Raw genomic sequence first — 26,989 nt, 5'->3', positions numbered from 1 at the left:
CTGGTGCGATAACATGCCCACGCGGATTTTCACTAACTAAACTGTTAATTTAAAAAAAGGTTTTCGGTATTGAATTATCCTTATGGTTAGCCTTGTATATTGCGTCCCACTGATTGCAAGAGCCAGCTGCACAAACCGCATTATTGTAGATTTCACTTTTTGCATAAGTTTGTTTAGCTTCAAATGAGCCGTTCTTATAGATACGTGATTCTTTCATTATTTATTCTGTTTGCGCAGGTGAGGTATACGGCCAGGGGACAGTATAGGGTTTTATTGCAAGAATCAGTCGGCTAATTAACTAAAATATTGCAATTACCGCTTAAGTGTTAAAATTAAACACATGGTTTGATCAGAACCTTGGTCAGTATCATCTAAAACCCACAAATCAATCTATATTGGAAAGACTTGGAGCACGTGGAAAGCATCGTGTAGCGCTACTGTTACCACTCGTGGAGCAGGAGCAGGGCTACTGGTGCGATAACACGCCCACACGGCTTTTCCGACTTTTACCTTAACCCCAGCCTTATGTCCTGGCACGAATGGTAACCTTATCACACTACTGCTCTTCTCGCGTGCTCAGTCTATTCAAATATACTCATTTCGTGATTCTCAATGACGCTTAGGAAATTTATAAATAAATAATAATAATAATAATAATAATAAATTGTTTTATTTTTCTCGTGTCCACAAACAACCTCTCGGTTTACAGTGTGGTGCACTAAACATACATAGAGTAAAACCTAAAAATATAGGAAACAAGAAAGTTGTATTAATAAAAGTCATGCAACATTATCGTAATGCAAAAATCGATTATTGATTAATCACAAACATCCAGTCACGAATATTTAACATAAACTCCTGGGTTTATAAAAAGATGTCGTGGTTAAATTTCTTTGAATCAAAAGCAATTTGTAGCCTTGACAATGGGTTTACAGCGGACATGCAAGGTGGATAAAAAGTTGAAAAGTTTCGACTCGGGCGAGCGGGAACACGAAACTCAATAGTTTGTAATAAAGCCGTCGAGTTTACACTGTCATGAACAGCTATGTGAAGGATTAGAAATCTCTGTACTGCATTCTCAAGGCCAATTTATGCAGCGAAAATTTACGAAGCAAAGTTTCGTAGTGATAAAAACATCTCCTTCTAATGTAGCAGTGATATAAAATTCTTTTTATTTGTTTTTGCACATTTTTAATAGCCAGCTCTTGCGACAGAGTCAATGAATTCCAAATGACTGAGGCAAATTCCAGTCGTGATCGAACTAGAGACTTAAATAAGAGTAGCAAGCAACGGTGAGTTGAAAATTGACAAAAAATTCTTGAAATCATTCCTAACGTCCTCCACGCTGCATTTACGGTAGCGGAGACATGATTGTTGAAAGAAGGTGAGCTGTCAATATACACTCCAAGGTCCCTGATAAAGGAGAGAGAAGGAACTAATACGCCATCCAGGTAATATTCAAAACAAATAACATCACGCTTCCTAGATAATACCATTGATTTGGATTTCAAGGGGTTAAGGAACAAGCTGTTTTCTAAACAACATCTATAAACACGACTTAGATCTGCTTGGAGAACAGAACAGCCAGATAGTGACTTCACACTTAGAAATAACTTAACATTGTCAGCAAACAGAAGGATGTTAGCATTGCTGACACAATAAGCAATGTCATTTACAAACAACAGGAACAAAAGCGGGCCAGGAGTTGAGCCCTGCGGCAAGCCAGACGTTGAAATAAACTGTACAGAAAAGATGCCATTGACACGAACAGAATTGCGACGATCACGCAAGTAGCTTGTAATTTGCAAAATATGATTCACTCGGAATAATTAGAAAGTTAATTAAGAAACTTTACTTTAATATTAGAAATATCGTGACGATTATCCCTGCGTATTATGTCCGTCTGACCGTAAAACTCCCTTGCTTAGAAGAGCTCTATTGTAGCTTTCACTTTTCTAAACTAGTCCGTCGAGATTAAAAATAAACATTCTGTATATACGTAATTCTTTTGATTTGTTTTACCTTCGAGTGCCAGAATTATTTATCAAAGTTATGACTCGATCGAGGTGTTATTACTTACTTTAATTCATCTAAAAATGTGCAGTACACAACTTCTTTTATTTCTAAATTTTAAGCAAAATAAACTGATATTGTTGAGCTAGGTTTATTAAGGCATATTTACAAGGCAAAGTGTATCGTACACTCGAAAAGGACTGTAGTAATAGAAATTAAAATGGTCATATTTGTAAGGAGCATAATGCTTCAATGTTAACTTTAAACAAAACTAATCAACAACATACGCTTTGTTATTTTTTGTTTATTGTTTATTTATTGAATATAAAATATTCTCTAGCCCAATCGTGTATGGAAGTCGCGAACAAGATTAGTTCATTGCTTGTGTGCTTGTGTCATTATTGCATTTCTTACCATTTTGAAACTTACAATCAAGCCAGCTTTGAAGACTATATAAATAATTCAACAGTAGGCAAAAAAAGAAAGAAGTGCAAATTGTTTAGCTACCTGCTGAATAATGTTTTGGTTCAGTATATTATATGTATCATAGATATTGTCAGGGGTGGTGACCAAAAAACAATAAATAAACGGGAAGAAATAAATGTTTAATATGGCGAACTTGTGATAAAAATCAAAGGGTACAAACTATAATAACAGAGCGTCGCGGGCGTCGGAGCCGGCGAAACCGCAGGATCGAGCGCTGGGGCGACACTGGCTCCGGCATGCCACGGGAAGCTCCTTTTGTTCACGTGTGGGCTTCTGGAACATTCGGCCTAGAACGTTCGGCTCGTAGAACATTCGTAACTGGATCGGACGAGAAGGTTCTCAAACTTACGAGAACGCCACGTAGAACGAATTAGAAACAGAAGATTTTTAAGGCAGGGGTTTGAGATATAAATTTATATATAATTTATTCGAAAACAGCCAGTCTCATTCGATAACCGACCTTCTACGTCCTTAGATGTTTTAGTGTCCTTTGCAAGTCGAGATCAGTGCTGCGACCGAAATGTATGTTTTCTGCTTTGCGTTGCGATCTGTTCAATACAAAATTTTCGCGTGTTGCAGCAAATGGTTTTTAGACTCGCTCATTGCCCTGAATTTAAATAAAGGTTTTGCGGCGGAATATTAAACAGTCAAAAGCGTTATGTTGTAGCCCTTGACAGCTTATAAAAATGGAGAGCATGGCGAGTACAGAACATTTGAATTGATGTTCAGCTGTCAGATATTTCCGGAACAGCCGGTAAGAATGGCTTAGGACAAATTACGAAGCAAGTAGCGTAAACATAACAATACTAATACGTCATAATAATAAAGCTCTTCTTCTTAAGCTGTTGGTGATTATCGTGCACAATCATGCTTTATCAAGAAGCGAATATAAAACGTACTATTTGCGATCGTGCTCCTCCTTGACGTGCAGGTGAGGAAGACCTCTGGAAGCAGGACGTGGGCAGAGACCTCGAGAAAGTCGGCCAGTGGCTACAGGGAAGATATGCAGCCAAGACGGAAGAAGAGCGCGAAGAGCTCGAAACGCTGAATGCTCGTCTGAAGGAACTGGCGGCAGACGTTGCCGAAGAAGTCTACGGAGAGGACAGGCACGAAGGCGACGGAGAAGCTGCCGCTTATGGATGGGGCAAATGGAGGAGGAGGATCACCGGAGCTTTCAAGAAGGTCGCTCAGGCCGTCGTGGTCAACAAAGTCGCCGGTGCCGTCGGCGGTGCCATCGGCTAACTTTGAGATGGAGGGACGGCAAGCATTTTTGCTTCCCTAAATGATTTGACGGTGTCAAAAATAAATTGATTCGATGCAAAAACTGACTGCATGTGTATTTGGCGGGTGGTGAGGCGGCATTTCAATTATTTCCGCAGTGAATAACAAGGCTACTGTTGCTGATTGCTGAAAAAATGCGGGAGGTGGCTTAATTTCTTTACGCGTTTTGCCTTGTGATTCGCTGCTCAGCGTTATTATCAGCAAATACCGCAGTATCATTAGCTGCAGTGTGATAGTAAGATATTTCAGATACGCCATGCCTTGAATTTTTTGAGATATCAGTAATTATTTAAAAAAAAAGAAAAAAAAACTTCCCGGCTTTGTTGATCCTGTTTTAAATAAAGGTTCGGAAATAGAACTAGTTAAGTGAATTGAAAGATTATAAATTGCGCCGCATTGCTACCGGATTGTGGAAACGAGCTCTCCACTTGCGATCGACTTAAAGTTGTACTCGTACCGTGAACTGAAAACGAGTCTCACCAATGAAAATTCGCAAGTGTAGACATTTTCCTTTTTTAAATATTTCTAGAGGACCATTTATTAAGTGCCTAACCAGCATAATTCCAAAAAGAAAATTTAAAATTGATTTCGGGAGTTTTCACGCTTATACAAGCACCGGATATAAAACCTTATCGACTCACGAAAGTAAGCTTAAACACATTTTATGTACATGTAAAGATGCAAAACACGAGGCATTTGTAAGGCATGTGTTTTTTTGTTTTTTTTCAGCTTAGGAACCGCAGGATTTTTTCTACATCATGCAGAAGAGTTATACTTATCACGTGGACCCGAGGTAATATAGGCATACGCTGCTACACACTCGATATTATATCAAAGATAACAAATCCATTTCGTGGAAACTTATCAGGCTGTTCTTTTCCGAACTAATAATTGTGTATAAAATGAAAGGCAACGCGGGCAATGAGCACTTTTTCTGAGGTTGACTATATGTAAGTCTCTTTGAACCGTCATCTGTGTCACTATACAATTCTTATTGTGTCTGTTTCAATATTAATATGGACACTTTTTTAGGTTAGTGTTTAATTAAGTCAAACTCAGCAGAGAAATACTGCATAATAAGCCTGCTGCATAGGTTTTCTGCAAAAAACATGTACTTTGGAAGATATCTCGAAAATGACTTGGAGTTTTTTATAAGGTCATGATTGCTTCGAAGGAGACCCCCATCTTCAGCTGTAAAAATAGAAAGGAAAGCATGTTTTCAATAATTATGAACCTTCAATAATTTATCTGAAAGAAATATTAGAAAATATAATGATGCTTGCTATGATGTCGAAGAAGTAAGGCACCACAACTCGATTATTCGGTCTTATTTTTATAGACAGAAACGCAATTGCAAAACTTTTCTCAACGACGCAGTTTTTTGAAAATGAAGCTCTATATCCTGCTGTCCCTGGCTTTGGCAGCGAATGCATGAGAGTAATAGATTTTTATATAATTTCAAGTCCCTTTGCATCATTTGTAGCAGTTTGCACAATCAGCAATTCATGTCTTAAACGCGTTAGGCTCATGTGAACATGCGGGCACCTACAAAAATATTTTATGAAAACTTTTTTCCGATATAGGCAAAGAAGATCTGATCTTGAGATGTGTTGTATCTTAAGATATGTAGGCTTGTCTTTTTTCCTAGCTCAAATTAAATCATTAGCCTTAGGTTATTTGGTTCTCAAGGTGTTTAAAACTGGTATGCTGTGAATTCTTGAGAGGGTACATTAAAGAAGAATGAAACTACATTCTGAACGCTTTAAAATGCCGAAGTTTTGCATATAATACTTCTCACAATAGTTTTTTTTAATGTCTTAGTTTGAACCAATGTTTGAATGGCATGTACAATTTGCGTGAGCAAGATCAAATCATTTTATTTATATCAAACTAATTGGCACATTCAGAAACCTTTGTTCCCCTTGTTACTATTCAACTATAACTTTGTGTTGTACATGGCCCACCAGAAATAACATAGAAAGGTTTTGTTGGCGCTGGAGTTGAGGCAACAATTATATGAATGACTTGAGTAAATAATCACGTGTTCTCCTTTTGGTTCTCTGCAGACGAAGCGGCTCTGTAAACACATTGTTTGATTCCATAACACATTTATGTTTTTATGTCGGTCTATAAACCAACACGCGGCACCTCTCTGTTTACCAAAAAGCCAGGAAGGCCGCGCATGCGGAGAAGCTATGTGGGCAGAAGCGGCCAGGCTTTCCGTGTTTCGCCATGGGGTTGCGTGGCGTGCGCTCGTCGTTGACGTTGTAGAGACGCTTCTAGGTTTATTGTTGCGTCGTATTTTCTTCCAAGGTATGTCGTGCGTTATGCCCTACTATTTGAGCTCCCTATTGTGAAGTTCTTTTCACCGACGTCAATGGCTTACGCCGTCGTTTATTTAGTTTTTTCCGCCGGGACAGTTCACGGCCGACACGGTGCAGGCGCACAAGTCTCTCGAGGCGGTTTTCACGCTACCGGCGGAATCAGCAGGCTGTGGGTCTGCGGAAGTGTATTTATTAATTAATTTAATATACACATCGTCAGTCAGTCAAAGTACGACATTTTTCTTGCCCTCATGACCACAAGGCACGAAACAAAGGTAACGTTTTGTCCATTTGACCGCCAATCTCTTTCCGCCTGGTAGCACGGGCGTTGCAAGCCACCTATCCAGCGCTTGGTTGGTGCTTTTTGCGCGAACAACGTGGGAACGAAATGTGGGTAAACTTGAAACAGATGTCGGTCTCCCTGCTGATAAGCAAGCCTCGGGATGGAGATTGAAATGGAAGCCACACTTGCCTTCAAGAAAGTGCTTGCCACACAAGCGGTTGTCCGCGCGAGCCGACCATTCTTTTCGACGCACGGACATTATCTACCTTCAGCGCTTTCAGAGACCACCGAGAAGTTGTGGAAACACATTCCGCTACTTTTGCTTTATTTTTCGGGGCAATTAACCGCTGCGCGCCTGTGCGGCATACTGCAATGCTATGACAGCCATGAAGAACGCTCGCCCTTCTGCCCACACCAACCAGCTCCTGAGCGATCGCAGCGCCGCCGCAACTCCGTGACGTCAAGCCCGCGTGTCGGTCTATATGTTGTCAGCATGGTATATAAGAAACCAGCATATAAATATATATATATATATATATATATATATATATATATATATATATATATTGTTATCCTAGCGACAAAGCAGACAACCCCATCCCACAGGATGTAGCCGATGAAGGTATGAAACTACTTAGCTATTGTTCTCAAAAATGTATAGGGCAAACTAACATATACATACATTATGATAATATATGTTTCTTATTGATTACGCTGTTTATTCAGCTGTATACAATATGTAATCCACAGAGGCTTGACTGGGGCACTATTTTTCAGGTCTGGCGATTTGAGATCTACGTAAAAAGAGTCAATATACTTTTAAAACAATAATTAAATCCATATTCTGTTGTTAAGGTCATAAGAACAAAAGTCGATTTGCATAGTATAAACTTTCATATGTATATTTTATTATGATTGACCTAGGTTTCTCAGTTTGATAGTTACATTTTAGTCCATTAATGTGTTTATTATTCACAGATTCACTTGAGCATTAGAAACAGAATATTCTTTTTAAAGCAACGGGTTTTGTTATTCAGGGTATCTTGAGTCTGAGCGGTAGAATATTGATGTAAAATATAAGCGTTCTTGTAAAAAAGCAAAAAACTACGAGTTCTTTAGTGCAGTACAGTTTATGTGAATTCTCTAAGGACACATTTCGGAAATTAATAAACCAACAGCGAGTACGAGTTTTTTATAAATGAATTGTAAGGGCATGAATGGGAAGTGCAAATGTGGTGCTTTTTACTTTAGGCGAGGAATACCGGTGGAAGCAGCCTTGGCAAGGCTTTTGAGAATGTCGGCCAGTGTTTGTAAGGAAAATATACCTCCGAAACAGAAGAACGTAAGAAGCTTGAATTGCTGAACTCCTAGCTAGAAGCTGTAACCGCCAATGCTGCCGAAGAAGACATCTTAGACGAACTCTACGACGAAGCTGCCGGCTATGGCTGGCGTCAAGGGACCACTAACGCTGGGGAGAACATCGCGAAGCGAGTGTTGATTAACAAGATAGCTAGCATTATTGTAGGTGCCATGGGATAGACATCGACTGAACTTCAGCCTGGACGGTTTTCCTAAAATGAATACATCTAGCAAAATAAAAGCTCTGTCAAAAGGTCTGAATATTTTAAGTATCTAGGACTGTATTTACTCATGTATTTAAGCGTACTCTCAGGAGACGGTGAATACTATTTTTGTACTAAAGGCTGTAAACCCATATTTTCATGACATCTCTCACAACCTGAAGGCATGTGCGAGGCAGTTTGGAGTAAACACGGTCTTTAGTTCAGATTTCAGACTAAGTAAACTGACGCCATTTCAAACAGATATGACTGAGTGCAAAAATGTTCTCAGGAAAAATCTTGGTAATTTGTAATTGTAATAATTACTTTCGGCTAAAAGAAATGGTAATCGTAATTTAATAACTTTTTAGCGTCAGTAATTGCAAATTTTCAGGCACAATGACCATTACTTTTTCAAGGCTGTGGAGCCAACGGAACCTCCCTAAAAGCCTCTACACTTGAGCCAGCGGCCTAGCGTTCGGTGACACACTCACACACGTAGCCACGCACGCACATACATGCACAACAAAAATAAAAGTGCGTTGTTTGTTGTTTTTTTTGCTTATACTGCGGACTGAGAGACAATCTTCTTTGGAGTCTACTTCAACGGCGCCGTGTGGCGCCGTCTGGGAGCGAGCAGAAAACAATAACATAAACATGCAAAAATATTGAAACAAAAAAAAATCGAGCTAAAGCTTTCAGCCGAGCTTGAAAACTTTAATTGTTTATTAAGTTTTTTTTCATTTTTATTACGTTTTTTTAGTACTTTCGCATAATTTTATCTTTGTATTATTTTCAAGTTTATTTCCTTTTGGTTTTACTTCAAATATTATTTGCATAATCATTCTGGAGACTGACCTCGCACCTATGAATATTGTCACCACTGACTCGAAGCCCCGATTTGGTTCTTGTATATTTCTGATCCATTATAATTTCAACTCAGTGTAAATAATTTACAATACCATGATGTCTGTATGTGAATGCGGTCGTATTAACGTGTGTGGATTTTAGTTTTATATTAATGGTTGTAAAATATTAATATACGACTAAATGTCGCATATTTATTTGCCGGGCTAACAAAGGTCTGTCAACCCAATGTTTTCTTTAGCGGTCTGGCGTCTTCCAGCATAGGAACAAATTTATTATTATTGATTAATAATGTAAGAACGTAGTACTTCATTGCCTCAAACTGTCAAGTTCTATCATGAATTTAACAAAATTCATAAAAGGAAAGTACAATATGTGACATTTATGCAGCGATGCTTAAGCCTCTTTAAACATTGGGGCAACGAATAGACAAATACGTCGTGTTCTATACAACTCGTTTAAAGTTATATGACCCAAGTCGGGTCGCTCTCAGAAATAAGTAATTGTAAAGTAATTGTATTACTTTTTAAAAGTAATTTGTAATTGTAATTAATTACTTTTTACGTAGTAGTAACTGTTATTGTAGTTAAACTACTTTTGAAGAAAAGTAATTGTAACAGTAATAAAATTACATTTTAAAAGTACTTTACCCATGTATGGTAAGAGATACCATTGGCAGGAGTTAGGCTTCACTCTTCGATCACTCGGATGTCACCTCAAATCTTTGGCTTCAGTATGGTTCTTTGGTGCTCTTGTGGTGAATCAGACAAAAGCCAAATTTTGGGATGACAGAAATATTTAAGCTAGGTACTACTTAAGGTAAGTTGCTTAGATCGATTTGTAGCAAAACCAAAGAGGTCCAGTCTAGGTCCCTTGGATTGCCAAACGTGGCCAAGTTAGGTTTCGCTAACGCGCTGTCTAAATAGCCATTTTTTTATAATATTCGCTTGTGTTTCCGTTGAACGATTTCTATATAAACATTGTAGTTCGTGTACCTATTTTTTGAAATTAAACATACTGTTTGTTCTGTTTCTTATTTTCTGAATTATTCATAATGTAATCTTTCGGAAGTTCCGCCCCGGAAATAACGTTACCTTATCATATAAAACGCAGTGTTTTTGTTTTAATTTGTTTTCACTTCGTCAAGCGATATCGCGGTTACTAAAAGAAAATACCTGGAGCCAGGGATCCCAGTACATTTTAACTTCGGTGCACATACAAGTCCGTTCAACATAAGCCGAGAAAACTAAGGGTCTGAGTTAAGACACATGTACCTGAAAACGTAGATGTCAATTTAAATTCACCATTGCAGTGTGGCAGTGCTTCATGAAGCAGCTAAGCTTTTAATTAATATGCCCTAAAAACACACCACTTTGGTGAAATGTTCGCTCCTAACAAAAAAGTACACTCGTGCATACATACATGCAAAGTATAAAAACAGGACGTCACTAATTGTTGCTGGGTATTTTTATATCCATACTATTGCGGAAACATAGTCAGTGATAACCCTAATTATGTCCTCTACGTGATTTTGTTTATCTCTGAAGTTATCACACTTCATTATTAGTTTTGAAGTTATTTTGAGAAGTTTCTTATTAAGATCGCCTCAATTTGCGTTTTTTTTATTCTCGATATTTTTCCTTTTTGATAATTTGTTATGTTTACTGCAATAACAATAAAAAAGTGTAGAAAAAAGTCGCAATTTTAGATAACTAAACACGTAAGGACAACTTGGAGAAGAAAATTAAAACTGAAGATGAGCACACGCGGCGACTGATTGAGGGGCAATGCTTTATAATAGGCTAATATTTATATTCAACCTCAACATTGCGAAGGAAATTATTTTTTTTTGTGAATTTATTTATTTATTAATTTATTTATTTGATCAGACAAAGGGACATTTTGTTATTTGTTGACCCTGAATTTATTTTCTTATTAGCTGAGGTCCAAGCAATAAGCTTAACGTGTTCGCAAACAGTCTTATCTCGCGCGTATATGGGAAGAGTGAGGCTTTGATCATAAAACGGAGCTTTTTCGTGTACCAAAGTCACATGTCCAATATACCCAACTGGCATGATGTGAATTGACATATTTTCCAAGAACGCTTCAGGCAGTGAGAAGTTAACTTGTGACGAGGCGGAGAATATGAAATAAAATGGCCACAGTGACGCCAGTAAAATATTCCTAGAGCTCCAACCTCGCGATGTATTGATGGCATGTGATCTCATCAATTCATTAATTGGGGTACGACAATACTCAATAGGTTAGTTAGCACGCGGGAATCATTCTGAAATGTACGGAACTTGAAAAACAGGATAGCCGCGACGCGGCAGCTCCAATAATTTATGTATCCCAGAAGGCAATCCCTTCCGAGTCTCTCAACTGCGGCTTGAGGCCAACAAATCCATCGTGCCATTACATCCATCGAGCAATTACGCACATATCCGTGCTGTTACATCCACCGTGCCCGTACATTCATATTGCAGCACATTCATCGTGCCATTATCTCTATTTATGGCCAGTTCGTCCAACGTGCCATTACATCCATCATGCAGTTACATCCATCGTGTCATTACGTCCATCGTGTCATCGCATCCATCAAGCGGCTTCGTCCAAAAGCGTGCCATTACATTCATCAATCAAGCAGGTTTACTTCTTCGCTTAACTATGCTGCATAATAGTTCACATTATTTTGAAGAGTTATATGCTAAATTGAAGCTACAAAAGCAAGTAAAAGGATCCTTTGTGCGTCATGCACTTTCTACGGCCCTCGGCATCTTCGAAGTAAAACACGCATCGTTGGCTCGTTGTTTGTTGTTTCCGCATGATCAAACTTTAGTTACTGCTTTTTTCATTCTCAAAATTAGCTAACTATAAACTTATATAAACAAAATTAGCTAACTATAAACTCTATTATAGAATTAGAACGGTACAAATAATCACACCTTTTATTTCGCTCTGAGAAACAAAATCTGAATGCCTTATAGAATTTAATTATGTTATGCTAGAGTGCTGGGGCTTACAGTTTGCTACCTGTGGCTCCCGAATCCATGCTAAAAGCAAGTCGTCTGCTTCTTGCACAGGGGTTGCGGTGATGTCAGAAAGACGCCGAGCTTTGATTAATGGGTAGATTTCAAAGCAAGCTGTCTTGAGATCTACCCACTATCTTTCACTCAGAAGCAGCCACAGCTCGGCGTTCTGACGTCACCACAACCCCTGCAAAAGAATTAAACGAAATTGCTCTCCGCATAAGAATGTGAATAACACAAACAACCCAATGGCGGCCATCATGGTCTCTGGTCACGATGGATTTAATGGCACGCTAGGCGTAGTAACAGGAAGGATGAGCAGTTACATCCATCGAGCAACTGCGCCCATCGAGCAAGTGCACCCAACGAGCAGCTACATCCATACACGTTTCCACATATCCAACGAGCTAGTATATCCAGCGTGCTATAACATTCATTGATGGATGCAATGGCTCGGTGGATGTACTGGCGCGATGGATGTGTTAACACGTAATCCTCAGCTGCTACTGAGGCTTTCATAAAGAGCTTTAGTTTCATGGCGGTCTGCCAAATACTTGCCTCACCAAACGAATAAAATAATATTTCTAGCTGTAATTAAAGTGCCTGCGAGTTCCAATTCGGCGGTGTCTTTGTTCTTAGTGGTTCTTGGGTTTGTTTCTGTTATCAGTGAGCATAATAAATTTTAGACTATAAATAATGTGAATATAAGTAACGCCCCTCTAAAATTAAATACGTCCTAGTCTTACAACGTGATGTGATAAATGTTTTTTTCTGTTTTTTTTTCGGAAGTTCATCTGAAAATATGCTGTGGATTAGGTACAAAATAAACATATGAGAAGTAAACCACTACTATACTTTCGCGTTTTAGTATACTATTTATTGAAGCAAGGGTTCTGAATATTCGAAGAAAAAGTGGCTAATCACGTTACATAAAATTCAAATAATATGAATTCAACTGCACTTATATTAAGAACATAAGTTTCACGAAAGTTCGTAAGAAAACTCTTTTATAACGCTTGATTGAGATTAATAGTTTTGTCTCTCCTGAACACGCACTTGCTGTGAACTGTTGTGTGAAAATTTTCTTACACATATTTATTTTGTGGCGGCTTATCAAAGAAAGCGAGACAAATCTTTCTCCTTAGAAGTTATTATTCAGTGGAACGCTCATTACTCACAGGTTGTTTGCTGCATGGAAACAATCAAGAAATATCTCGGCGTTTTAGTTTTTTTATTTATTTATTTATGCACATACCTACATCGCCCAGGGGGCATTATTGTAGGGGGGTTACATAAAAGAAAATACATGACAAATAAGTGAAATAACAAGAAAGCCTAAAGTAACATAAAAGTTCCAGATACCTATTGGAAACAAAAGTTTTGTAAAACTTTTGTTTTACGTGATGATCACCAAGCCACTCTCGTATAGAGATAATACCGTATAACTATGTTGGAAAAAATTTACAACCGTATATATTGTATATTATATTTAAAAAAGCTAGCCAAGGAAAAACACGAACTGAAATTTATTTCACGTGACGTGCAAATGTGTTGAAATATGAATAACAGAAATCCGTAATCGCTTTTGAGACTGCGGGTGCACCGACTGCTACAGTGCAATAATATCCGGGTTCTTGGAGCCATGGGGTTCCCTATATCCCTATGTAGGACTAGCTTTAAGCAGGCCGTGGGAGTCGTCGTCACCAAGGGCGGCGGCTACCCGGATACGAGGAACCGAGGCCGTGTTCCCCGAAGAGGAAGGCTTTTTCTGGCGCACGTAGGGTGAATGTGCCGCAGGCGCACCATTGGAAGTGATTGTGGACGCGACCCGTTCTCGGATGACCTATTACCGGCCTCCCCGGGCGCGCCCACATTCCGGCAAGCTACATAAGCCGGCCCGGAAGGAGGGCCGGGGGCTCTCGTCGGCAAAGTCCCTGGCTTTACCAAGCTCGGATTTTTTTTTTTTTTTTTTTTGTGGGTTTCCGACTTTTCGTGAATCTGTCTATTACGGCAGCGCGGGATACCGGCCGGGTGATACTGGCAATTGAGTCAGCGCCAAGACTTTTTGTGTCTAACAACAAAGCGTGTTGTCGTTTGAGTCAATTAACACGTGGGAAATGGACTCAATGCGTTAGTGTTGTCCCTCGTCCAGCGGTTCCCAAAAAAGGCAGTCAAGTGACGGATCTGGCCGCAGCCGCGCAAGGAGCGGACTACAGAGTCAGAATTTACCTCAATGAGGACTTTGGGATAAAGTTGGCAAACCCACAGGGTTTAAACATTCAGGGCACAATAAGGTAAACTCCCATCGTCGAGCATATTTAGGTCTGGGTATTATTTCGAGGGAAACACAGCAGCGCTGAAAAACCTAGAAGTTATATACGTGAAACTAAACTTTGATTGAATATTTGAACACGGTGAACGTGAACCACTTTCGAAATTGTGACGTTGTGCAGTGAACAGTACAATTCAAGATGTGGCAGTACCGTGAAAGCTCTGGAGTTATCAGAGAGTTTTAGGAAACCATTTTTGGCTCATCCGATACGATACGATGTGCACCTAGGTACGCACTGCGCATGTGTGTCTTCTGCGGTAGTACAACCTCAGTTCGTACCGGAAGGGTTATCGTGCAGTATGAGATGTGCAATAACGGTTCCCTTAAACTAGAGAGTTTTCGTAGGCCGCGTTTCCTCCTCCGCTAAGCCATTCGCAACGAAGAAGTCGCTACTCCGCCTGCGCGCCGATGGCCTTCACTGTAGAGTTCTGGGTATCGTAGTGGGTTGTGGAGAGCATTGCGGGAAATAGGAAATGTTATACGAAAACTCCCTACTATCTATCACCTTGGCGTATCACGGCTACTGCGGCAAATACAAACAGTTCCCTGGAGGGCACAACCGTATTCACTGGCCTCTCCTGGAATGGAAAAGTAGTACCTACTGAGCATGCTGTTATCGCTCTTGAACCAGTGAAGGTGCGGCATTAGCCAAGAAGAGCGCCGAAGAAAGTATCTAGAGGTAATAAGCTTGAAAATAATAAACCATTCCAGTTGTGAGTAACCGTAGAACAACATTATGGCGTCATTATTCATTGGAAGCTCAAAGTGCCTAACTCCGTTTGAAATTACACAAAAGTGTTCTCTTCTCGAATAGCTAAAGCGCTTCATGTGGAGTGGTGTAATCAGTCGCTTATCACTGCATAAAGATGACACTCGTTCGAGTTGACCTAAAGATATCGAAGCTCCATTGAAACCATCATGCGATATTCCCAAGGGAAAACACAGTACTGTCTCCGCGATATTTCGCAAGAAATGATGCATTTAATGTGCACCGCTTATGCTGAGAACCGCCATATCGTATATAAAATAGATCAAGAACACAGATGTACGTATGTCTCGTCGTTTTAGACATTTACTTCGTAATTTGGGCAGCACCTGAATTTAGTTCTTTCTAATATTTATGCTGATGATTGCTTTTGCTCGATAAGATTTGGGTGACATTTTTTTTTCTTACATTTTGACGCTGCAATGAAGCATGTCTGATTAATGTTTTATGTGACTATAGTTGCATCCTTACCTCAGTAGACAAAGCATGCCAAGTTTAACAAAATTTTTAAATGTATACACCCGTATTCACTGGGCGCGAGTAGCGCTGTTTAACCACTGACTACTGACGTCATTGACTAAAATGATCACGTGGCGAGCGATGGTAACCGCTAAGTGAGTGCTTGGTATTCACCGGTCGTGTTTAGGGCCTAGTCGCTCCGCGCGACTAAGAAGTCGACTAACAAATCTTAGTCATGTGGTAGGGATAGTTTAGCCGGTGTTTAGCGGGTGACTAGCGGCTCAGCGCCATGGCCAACTCGTATCACCGCTGACCGCCAGCGCTAACGAAGCACCCACTAGGGAGTTTTCGTGGATCGCTTTCGCCGTCCCGCAACGCTCTCCGCAACCCGCTACGATACTCAGAACTCTACAGTCAAGGCCATCGGCGCGCAGGCGCAGTAGCGGCTTTTTCGTTGCGGAGGGCTTAGCGGCGGGGGAAACGCGGTCTACCAAAACTCCCTACTGTCTCGGAACACTGGGGGAGACATCTAGAAAGAATTAAAGGTGCAAACATTGTGTAAATAACCATGTTCAACGGTCACAGATACCGCTAAAGAGATTTCAGGAGGCTGCTGGACGACGAGAAAAAACACATTTCCAGGCGCTTCCATATTTGTTTATGTCGCTGGCAATGCGTCTTCCGTGTTTCTCCATTGAGTTGTTTTTGAATTTGCCTTTGTAAAACTCTGTCGCACACAATTAGGCTCTCATTGTAACTTTTTTTTTCGTGATTCAAATTTAAATCTTAGTTTTTATACGATAAATACCCAGGTACGCAGTGGCGTTTAAATATGAGTATGCGTGACCTACCTTTTTACGTCACTTCCGCTTCTTAGTTCTGGCTAGATAGTCACCCGCTCTCGCGCTCGTGAATACCGCAGAACTACTCGGTACTTAGTCGCTGATTTTTGCTCTTAGTTCGCTACTATTTAGACGCGATACTAGTTTTAAAACAGCGCTAGTTAGTCACGACTGGTGAATACAGCTGATAGGGTTCAAAAAATGTTAATATAAATATAAGTTAGTGCTGTTGCCAATGTGGTCAGAATTGTTTTACTATGGCTAGGTTGTTTAGGGTTACAATGATCAAGTTGTGGTAGTTTTAATGCTGCATGCCTGTTCAATAATTCGTTTTTATTTGTAATAGTGTACATAGAGCAGCAATCAGTTGAGATGTGTATAACGAATTAAGCTGTCTAATTTTAAAACGTAAGATTTCTTCTTTGACTCCAGAATGAAAGCTTCAAATAGTTGCCTGCACATAAAAAATATGCCAAAGCACCAAATTTTACTGACTATTTAATAATAAATATGAAATATACTATTACTTGTTCGGCATTGCAAATTTGTGTTGGTGGCTAAATCTGACTAACGGAATACTCGAAGCGTTGATGCTAAATACCTGGGGTCTCAAACACGCGGCCCGCTGGCCGCATTCTGCCCACGACAATCTAGGATGCGGCCCGCAAACATCCCGCGGTTGCAAGCACCCGTTGCCATGCTACGAGCGCCGCATGCGCTATAAAAAGTAGTTTTATATGTTCGATTCATTATCGTCAAAAACGAAGTCTGCTCTCTTCACGCATTTCGCACTATTTTGTTTTTATTTCTTTAACCATGTATTCCTTGGTGAAAATACTTGCTTCTCAGCCCTTTTCCTTGTAAATCAACCGGAATGACATTACCAGTAGTAGTGTATACAAGTGTGAGCTCTTTGCTCAAGAAGGCACCTCGGCGGCGTAAACTTTTTCACAGCAGGAGCAACTGCCAAAGAAAAAGCTATGAGCTCGGGTTTCTAGCTGTCAGAGAATACCTTTAATAAGAAAGTATTTTGCTAAGATGCCTATATAAAACTTTAAAAAAAAAACTCACGCGTGAAGACATGTTTTTATACCTGTTGATCCTAGAGAATTGTGCTACAGGGCAAGGGTAGTTTGACTGCTGAATTATATTCAAAACTGCCAGTGTACTCTATTATGGTAGCGTTTTAAATCTTTTTATAACATGAGGTGTGGGCCCAAAGTAGTCGCGTGTGCAAATAAGCGCTAGAAACGGCAAAACGATGTGCTTACAATAAGCATAAAGTTCCTTGTAAAAAAAAACCAAAAAACTCCGGGGTGTTGCTGAAACAGTCAGCTGCTTTGACACGTGAAACACCAATGTTCTTTGTTGTTTACCTGTTTGTCCCAAAATAGCAAATGTTGGCCCCCTCCTCTGCTGGACCTCGTCCCTTCTGAGGTTGGCTGTCTTGTCGCCACACTCGAAGGAGTTTCAGATCCCTGGTATATACCCTCCAAGGCAAAGAGTTATCACCGTGCGAAACGTACTGTCAAAACAACAGACCACAAAGTCGAAGCAGAGGGCAGAAACCACGTGGTATATAGATGCGATCAGAATTTTGAAGGTATACGCCATGTGGTTCTGACTGACTCCTAGTTGGACGTGGCGTCCCATAGTTTTGGTTGTAGTCAATGCTAGGGTGAGGAGAAGTATAATCAATTTTTTTACTAGTGTTATTATGTTTCACAGATATTCAAGCTAATTGATTTGTAGATTATTTTCTTCTAAAGGTGTTTGTGTTGGTCGCTCTTGTCTCACGTATTTGTATATCAAATCATAAATACATTTCTGGGAAACAAGATTACATCTTCTAATGAGGCCACTTAGAAACGGTATGGTTAGTTAAACTTTATCCGGGTTCCCTTTAAAAGGTTGACAACTAAAACCTCATTTGAATATATATTCCTTAGACCATTTTAATTTGTCTCAGAACCCTCGTCTTTTCTTAATACGCGTTACATAGTGAAAAAATTGCAAGTAATGTAATAACAATTGTATAAAAATAATACTATATAATCGCACTCTAAATATGTAAATTGGAAGTCTTGTTTTGTGGAACTAACCTCTAATTTAGATGGTACGCATATTGTTAAGGAAGTAAAAAAAAATATTTCTACTATCTTGACTGTACGGGTATAGACAAGAAAGCAAAGCTTTCAGCAATGTTCCACGAGAGAGTAAGAGCAGTGACACAGGGCACAATGGCTAAGCACCTGCTTGCAGGCACTTACTTTCGATTTGTTGATTTTGATTTGTTGTTTTGTTTTAATTTTAGTTAGTATTGATTTTTATTTGTTGATCTAAGCGTAATAACTATTTAAAACCAATTTTTTGAAGATCTACCATATATACGCACAAATTATTATTTCCTATACTAGAACACGAATTTGATTTGTTTCATTTCGAGTGTTGGAATTTTCAATGTTGACGCCTTGTTCTATCATGCACAAGCCTCATTCTATATTTGGTGCCTAAATTAGGGTCTATAATTGCTGAAAGTCAAACATATGTAATGAGTGATAGGAATGTACAACGCAATGATGATTATTTTGTCTTGGTCTTCCAGCTACAGCACTTCTATTATGCAAACCAGCAAGCCACTCATACTGCTCTTATTAGGAGCGTGGGCATGTAAGTATGAATGTATAAACTCTAAAGTTAATTTTTTTATGTTTATAGTGAGGGACATCCTAAGCAACGCAGCGCCTTATTAGACTATAAGAGTGCCAAGGAGCAAATCACGAAGCATGTAGTTTGAGCATACAAGCCGTATGTTTTGTTTCTACTCCTAGTGAGAAATGGCATCACCAGACCACTCGGTACACACATAAAAATTGTTCTGATGTCGCCGAATGACGGTGTATGTTCAGCCTCTCCTGCTGTTACCGGTTCGCAACACACTCCACAGTATGCATAAATAATAAACCACGGCATGCTTGTACTAGTCGTATTCGATTGGGACGATTATATCTGCATATATGCACTATATAAGCACTAAAACAAAAAGTTGATAAGTGAGGCGCATGAATTGCTTGGAATTTGCATCAAGCCTAAAATTTGGAGGAACAATATTCGCTTGGTATTCAGCGAAGTTACGCCCAGTTCAGACAGCAATCAAGAAAGCCCCTTTAAAAGAGGGCAAGCTTAGTAAGCGCACGCAAGGCAATACTAGGCTGTTTTGAACGTTCTGAACTTCCCCAATACATGTCTAGATAAAGAGAGATAATCGCATGCAGACTATTTATATATAGAGTGAGAGAGTAACGTTAATGTCTCCGCTTATAAATATTTTCAAAATACCTTGGAAGTACACGAAAAGTCATAATATGTAAGGTGTTTTTGTAGACTTACCGCATATGTTTCAAACCGCCGTGAAAGATACACAATGCGGTCCACGTTGGTGAGTTACACGCCAAGGCAGACATTATATTTGCCTAATCATCACGCTAAGTGAAATCACGAACTAAAATTTGGTAATTCGCTTTTTCATAAGTCAATGGAAACATATGGTTTTCATTACAAACTTGCACTACACACAGAAAACGTACACAAAAAAAAATCATAGTATATAGGGTGTTTATGTAGACTTAACGCATATGTTTTGAACCGCCGTGAAAGATACACTAATGCGGTCGGCGTTGGTGAGTTATACGCCAAGGGAGACATATTATATTTGCCTAATCATCACGATAAGTAAAGTCATGAACTAAAATTTGGTAATTAGCTCTTTCATTAGTAAAAGGAAACATATGGTTTTCATTGCAATCTTGCACTAAATGAATAATATCTGAATGGCCGTTTAACTTTAAATTATAGAGGCATTTTGGAATAGCCGTATTCGCGGAAATGTCTATTAGAAGCCACAGCAATTTAAGGCTTTTCCGAAAAGGTAGTGGTGTTATGGCTAATATTCAATCATTTTTTTTATTTTCTCCTACAATATAAAAATTGCGCCCCAAGAGAGCGCCGCAAGCCTTGCCGACACTGCACCAATTAATGATGACATGATTGAAATACCTACGTCACCCTTTCACGCGTGATTGTGGGAAGGGCTAGCTCCACTCGGTTCGAGTGCAATTGTCTAATAATGAAAAAAATCGCAGCTATAGAACAATTAATATCTAAAAAAAAACCTCCTGTTTTTCGGTTGTTTTAAATTGTTCTGGCCAGTAATAGTTATCACCGTCGATAATTAAATTCTAACATGATCCCTAATTATGATATTTAAGAAGATTATTTGCAGATTTGAGCGTATTATCCAACTTAACATGACGATTACCCCCGTATCTATGTTTGCCAAACGTGATAAATACACGGTGAAGATCACATTTGCCTAAGTTTCAAGCCCTTTTATATCGAAATCTGTTTGAATTTAAACCGAGCACCCTGTATATATGCCCTACTATTCATCAAGTCAAAAAAGTGTATTAAGAACACACTACTTTCATCTAATTTGTTTCTTTCCAATATACCAGTTTGGAAATACAACCCATTTATGCATTAACCACATTTTATGTTCACTTTTGTTTACCTTAGACAACAAATTAACGGAGCTCTTTGTACAACAACTCAGTCTAAGGTAACAATATATCTACATTCTAATTATAACAAAATATTGGAATGTATATGATACCAAAATTATTGAACTGATAACTTGTTTTTCAAGTTTTTAGCTTTTTGTACTTTTAATTCGTTCTTTTTTGTCATAAATGTTACTCCGTCCGCCTATGGGAATTTTCATTGTCCCTCCTTTCCTATCACTACATATTACAGGCTTCGCCTAAAAAAACAACTGAGGCACACATAGAAAAGGCTGAACATAAACGGTAATTTTTCATTTAAGAGAGCATTGAGTCAGAATATGCAACTTTAATGATTGATGTACATCGTGTGCATCTTTGTACGTCCCGGACTGCTCGACTGTCGATCTGATCAGATCGCTAGAGCGAGTGTATTAAAAGCAAATACAGATGCTCATAAGATAAGTCTCATACCGGGTGCTTGAACTATGACCAGGTGGCTGCATTTGTAGAATGCAATATCCGTCAGAAAACAAAAATGGTAACGAGAAGCAGAGATTATGGTGTTTTTGAGCTCATCTGGGAAGCAAGAGTGCGACGAGTGTTGTAAACTACCCAAAACTACGTAGGTGCAAATTGAAAACTTTGTACCTTATGAGTGATTAGGTTAGACATAAAGCTGCTTTCACTTAATTTCAGCTGTAACATTATATCAGGTAAGATTGCAAGTCACCTGCAACTTTAGATAATGTGTATGTATAATAAAATAAATTACAAAAACCTCAAAAGACACAAAGAGAAATTCCAATGGTGAACTGAAATTACGAAATGGAAAATGTGGCTTAGAGATTTATAAGAAAACTGCTTCTTTCATCCCCTAAGAGGCCAAAACAACAGAGCATAAGTTTCACACTGTTGTACCTCTTAGCACTCTTGCGTACAATGGCTGCCGCCGTAAGCGAGGAGTACACCAAGGTTGACCATTTTCACAAAAAAAATGTAGCTTATAAACAACCCTATTGTTAGTTGACCAAAATTAAAAAGTGCCCTAGACAAACGAGTTGTTGGTCTGCCGAGATGAATTTGAAATTACGAGATTTGTAATTTCATAACAATCTCAATGTTAGATCCTTTCGGATAAATCGGAATCAGCGCAACATTTACCAGAGTGATTCGTTTTCAGGGTTTGCTCAAAAACGCAGAATCGCACATATATGGTTCACTTAATGATCGCCACCCCTTCTCCTGTCATAATAGTCGTGGTAACACAAGCATCGCACTTAAAATACATTTCCAACGTTGACGTGTTGGAATAATGTAATAGTTGTCTTATAACATAATGTCTATCTGGCATATTGATTGAGCTTTACTATAACGCTACGAACTCTAAACATTAGGAGACAACGCCTCTTATTACCATTAACAACATGTGTATTCTACCGAGAATGGATGATAAATCTTTTATATTGTGATTTTTTAAAGATATAAGTGCCATCTTCAATCAAATATATCGCATTTTCAAAATGCCCTAATCCTATCTTTTTTACTGGCATTCTTCAGGTTGTGTGAACACGTGAGTATTCATCCTGACCTATTTTTTTATTAACACCTTAGAACGTGCACTCTTCATAAAGACACGACTATGCAACAAAGGAGTCTATCGTCGGTTCGTACAAAGGCAAGAATTTACGGAAATGTAATAGGGCGAAGTTTTTTTCTGAAAATCTTGCTTTTGTTTCAATTGAAGTATATTTATTTTGAATACCCAGAAACGCGACACAGTAGAAACAATCAGTAGAAAAACAAATTATGTTACTACCAGAATTAGCAAGTCTGTTTAATCATTAAGCGCGTCGAAATTGCAAGCTCATTGTTATGGAAACCTCACGATACATAAAAAGTTAAATTAAAAGGTGTTCTTGTTGTTTCAAATAGGATAGTGTTGAAACATTGCGCAGGGTACCACACAAAGAGAGCTGCATGATGTAGAACGTAAATAGTTAACAAGAGATATTGAAGCGAACTGGAGCTTGGGCGAAAACCTGCAGCACTTAATTTGAGTTTTGTGTACAAGGAGTGTGGTGTGATATAAGTCTTACTGTCATTTCAAATTCAATGGCGTGTAATACGAGTTTTTTCTTAAATTTTTATGTAGTCGTGGTTGCGTTCATAAAATGTAATAGTTAGAAACGAGGATTTTCAAATGCAAAAAATCGTCTAAAACTCAATCAAAATGCCATATCACGGTGCTTACTAAAAGCGAAAATAGAAACGAATCAAAGCTGCCATAATCTGTTTTCCTGCATCAAATGCATCGCTCTTGGTGTCTTTGCAAAGCAGTGCGTTGTAACTACACACTCGTATCGCTGATATTGTGACTGTGTATACAAAAAAAAAAAACGAACCGGTGAGTGGGATAGTTGTGTGGCCGTAATGAGCTTGTACTGGTTGCATTTCACTAATAATATGTTTGATTTGCTGATATGAGAGGGCGAGATATACAAACGTATTTTTCGTTCTACTTGATAAATGGACAACAAAGGTGTACAAAAATGATCTGTGGTGCTAGTTACCTCACTGTAATTACAATAAAAAAACGCGAAAGTATATTGACAGCCAAACCACACTAAAAGAAGTCGTAGAGTATTTGAAGTACGGTTTAGAGCATCCGAAATTATTGCTTAATCATATTGTCAACACCAATGCGATCAATTTATACTGTATATTTTATTGAAATCTTACATCTGGTGTTTGCGTATAAGAAGTAATGAAACCGCACAACCATTATTTTCAGCACGTTAACGCAACTCTCATTAAAACGAACGGAACACTACCTCATTGCTAAAAACCGGATGAAGATTCGAGCAAAATTTACAACATGAACGAAAAGGTCTAAGGATATAGTAAAGAGCTCAGTCGGATGTCACAGTGCTTCCATTGAAGCGCATGAAACCAATTTACTTAAAACTTCAGTGTTTAGGTGGTTGTAACTAATATTTCTAAGAAACTAGGACTTTGCATGGAAACCGACATCACTTAAAGGGTACAGATGGCACCATTTAAAACTGCGCTGTTGACTATTCTTATTACTCGTGGTGACAATGGCTTCTAAACAAAACCACTAAATAGTTTTCAAGTGGACTCTGCAAAAGTGTAAAATGGCTTTAAAATAGAACTTTTCCTTTTTTTCTTTTAAAGAGTTCAGTCAAAACATATAGGTGCTGACAGTGATCCCTCACAGGGTAGGTGCCATTTTTGCAAATATGACTAATACTATATTTATCTGGGGGAGCTGGAAAGCGAGAAGAACATCGTCTATTGCGCTTAACCGCATTTTAGTTCCACAGCTCACAAGCCTCCTTCAAATCTCAACGGAGCGTTCTCATTATTATTTTGATACAAATGTTGCGAAGGCTGAAGCTTGGGCGAGTTGGTTCGACATACTTAAAAAATAAAAACAGCGCGAAAAGACAACGGACTGGATGAAGGATGAGACAGAGAGAACGCTGTTTTTTGTTCTGTTTTGATTTTTTTAATTATTTTGACTCAAAAATAGTCTAAATGTCTTAGCTATGAGAAATACATTGATTGTGTTTGATTACAGATTTTTATTTTACACAGGTTACTTATAAACTGATCTTTCTAATGTAAACTACACTTTTAAAATACAATATTTGGTGTAATGCGTAAGTCCATAAATTAAGAAATTATCGTTTATCGGATTAACATCAATTCCCTACCTCTATCAGTTCAAATCATCTAGGTATGTACAAAAAAGAAGTAGTCGTTTTTGCTTGGACAAGGTGAGGTAATTCAGCATTTCAGGTGTGTTGCCACTGCTTGGAGCTGTAGATAAGAACTTTTACCAGTGCAGTACGACTGCTAGCATTGGGTTCTTAATGTGCATCACGCAGTAGTGATACAAAAGCGCACGCCGCTCCGACGCTCTTCCAGTTCAAAATTGGAATGGATGGGGGTTGAACACAGCGTTCCATGGATTATGCGGCTGAAGTTTTCGATATACGTGACCCGCGCTGGGGTGTGCTATCATATTCAATCCCCGATCATTCTCTAACCTAACCGTATTGACGCGTCCGGTACAGATATCGTGCAATCCTCGAATAACGAAATGGGCAACACCTTGGGCAACCACGGAGACTTCGAACGTGCAAGATATGCCCCAGAAAGTGAAGAGCAAGAAAAGGAGTCCAAATCATTTCCAGCTGCCAGGAGGGACCTACCATTGAGGGGCTTCAGCGAAGCGGACGATGACGGGTCGGAATACGGAACACAGGAGAAACTCCGTAGCTCAAAGAACAAGGCCGACAAGTTCGGACAGCTGATTGCACATGCGTTTATCACCAAACACAGTGAATAAAGGCACATTCTTGTTGTCAGAAATCTTAGTAATGTGTGTTGAGTAGTGTTATATATACTGAATTAGAAAAAGTCTTAAAGTCGAAGAAAAGTTTGTGGGCAACCTGGCGATTCCAAGCGGTTGGCCCAGGTTGCCCCTCCGGTAATCATATGTGGTCATCTTGACCACGAGGGGGCCAAGGGCAACTGGCCACGCGAGCGGCGCTCCGCCGCTGATAAAAGGCCGTCGCAGCGGATGCGCGGGGGCTGTTGGGATCGCGGCGCAGGCGATAGCGCTCATTAAATGTTTACGTGTTGTTGAACCGGTGTGCTGTGTCATTCTATGAGACGGGTAGCAGCAAGGGAAATCCCACACTGGCGCCCAGACGTGATATGCTGCTCGTCTGAAAGGATGACAGCAAACTGGGTTCCTTCTTACGTTTTATATAGTCAATTTTGCGTTCCTGAGTTTGCCCACAGTTGAGGGGGCGTTTCTTTGCAAGCCTAAGTTCATCCACCTGCGGACGTCTCCACTACAACACGATGCCGTCTACAGAGGACGCTGACAGAAACGTGAGTGAGGACGACCTTTTGACGCTCGGTGCACTCCCGGATAACGCCGCCAGCGACATAAAACCAGACGCTAAGCCTGCAGTCTCAGTCCCGGCAGGCGCATCATTAGAGGGTGGTCCAGCAGAACTAAGAGAGGCCATGACCATGCTTCTTAACATACAACGAGAGCAGATGTTGCGCTCAAGCCCCACTCCTGCTGGAAGCATGCCCCCCAGGGACTTCCTAAGGCTCTCGCTTAGCGTTCCGGTTTTTTCGGGGTACGCAGATAGAAAGTCAGTCGCGATGTTCGTCTCGGAACTGCGGGACTACCAAGCTGCGTCGGGAATTGACGACGAAACCATCCTCACCCGCCTTTTGCCGGTTGCACTGACAGACAGTGCAGCACTGTGGAGGCAAAGACAAACTAAATCTACAAGTATGTCAGATTTTAAGGCACGATTTAGAACGGAGTTCCTGCCTCCGGATTACAGCGTGCGGATTAAGGACGAGCTGCGCGCGCGCACACAGCACCCGGAAGAGTCACTTATTGAGTTTGTAAGGGCTCTCCAGGGCCTGTACAATATCGCCGACGCCGCGGCACCGGACGCGGAGAAAGTACAACGCGCCATCCGCCAAAGCCACCCACGTTTTCATCCCCATCTCAGGGGACAGACACTTTTCTATCGACCCTCGGTGGCCCTCCACCACTTTTTCTTCCTGATAACACTCTCCGTTGTGAGACTCCCGGCGTGTCCGATTTTGCATGGACACCGGGCGCCCAGCTCACAGCGTTCGCGGTGTTGAGACTCCCGGCGTGTCTGCTCTCGCATCGACAACCGGGCGGCCAGCTCACAACACTTTCCGTCATGAGACTCCCGGCGTGTCGGCGTTCGCTTTGACACCCGGGCGCCCAGCTCACACCGTTCGCGGTCTTGAGGCTCCCGGCGTGTCTGCTCTCGCATCGACAACCGGGCGGCCAGCTCATAACACTTTCACTCTTCGTTGTGAGACTCCCGGCGTGTCCGATTTTGCATGGACACCCGGGCGCCCAGCTCACACCGTTCGCGGTCTTGAGACTCCCGGCGTGTCTGCTCTCCCATCGACAACCGGGCGGCCTGCTCACAACACTTTCCGTCATGAGACTCCCGGCGTGTCGGCGTTCGCTTTGACACCCGGGCGCCCAGCTCACACCGTTCGCGGTCTTGAGGCTCCCGGCGTGTCTGCTCTCGCATCGACAACCGGGTGGCCAGCTCATAACACTTTCACTCTTCGTTGTGAGAC

At 40.2% G+C, this 26,989-nt stretch overlaps 1 protein-coding gene across 1 annotated transcript; it reads left to right on the top strand.

Annotated features, from left to right (window-relative positions):
* The first annotated feature begins 15,200 nt into the window (after window positions 1-15,200).
* Window positions 15,201-25,206, top strand: LOC8023068. Its single transcript, XM_029989031.2, has 5 exons — window positions 15,201-15,219; window positions 18,847-18,911; window positions 22,361-22,373; window positions 23,999-24,042; window positions 24,904-25,206. Exons 2-5 carry the CDS (start codon window positions 18,863-18,865, stop codon window positions 25,176-25,178), a joined length of 381 nt encoding a protein of 126 aa, XP_029844891.2. The 5' UTR covers window positions 15,201-15,219; window positions 18,847-18,862; the 3' UTR covers window positions 25,179-25,206.
* Window positions 25,207-26,989: the final 1,783 nt, after the last annotated feature.

The sequence above is a fragment of the Ixodes scapularis genome, unplaced genomic scaffold, assembly GCF_016920785.2.
Source record: "Ixodes scapularis isolate PalLabHiFi unplaced genomic scaffold, ASM1692078v2 PGA_scaffold5__190_contigs__length_132052651, whole genome shotgun sequence".
NCBI lineage: Eukaryota > Metazoa > Arthropoda > Arachnida > Ixodida > Ixodidae > Ixodes > Ixodes scapularis.
The sequence above is the reverse complement of the archived record's forward strand: the minus strand, read 5'-3'. Positions and strand labels throughout refer to the sequence as shown.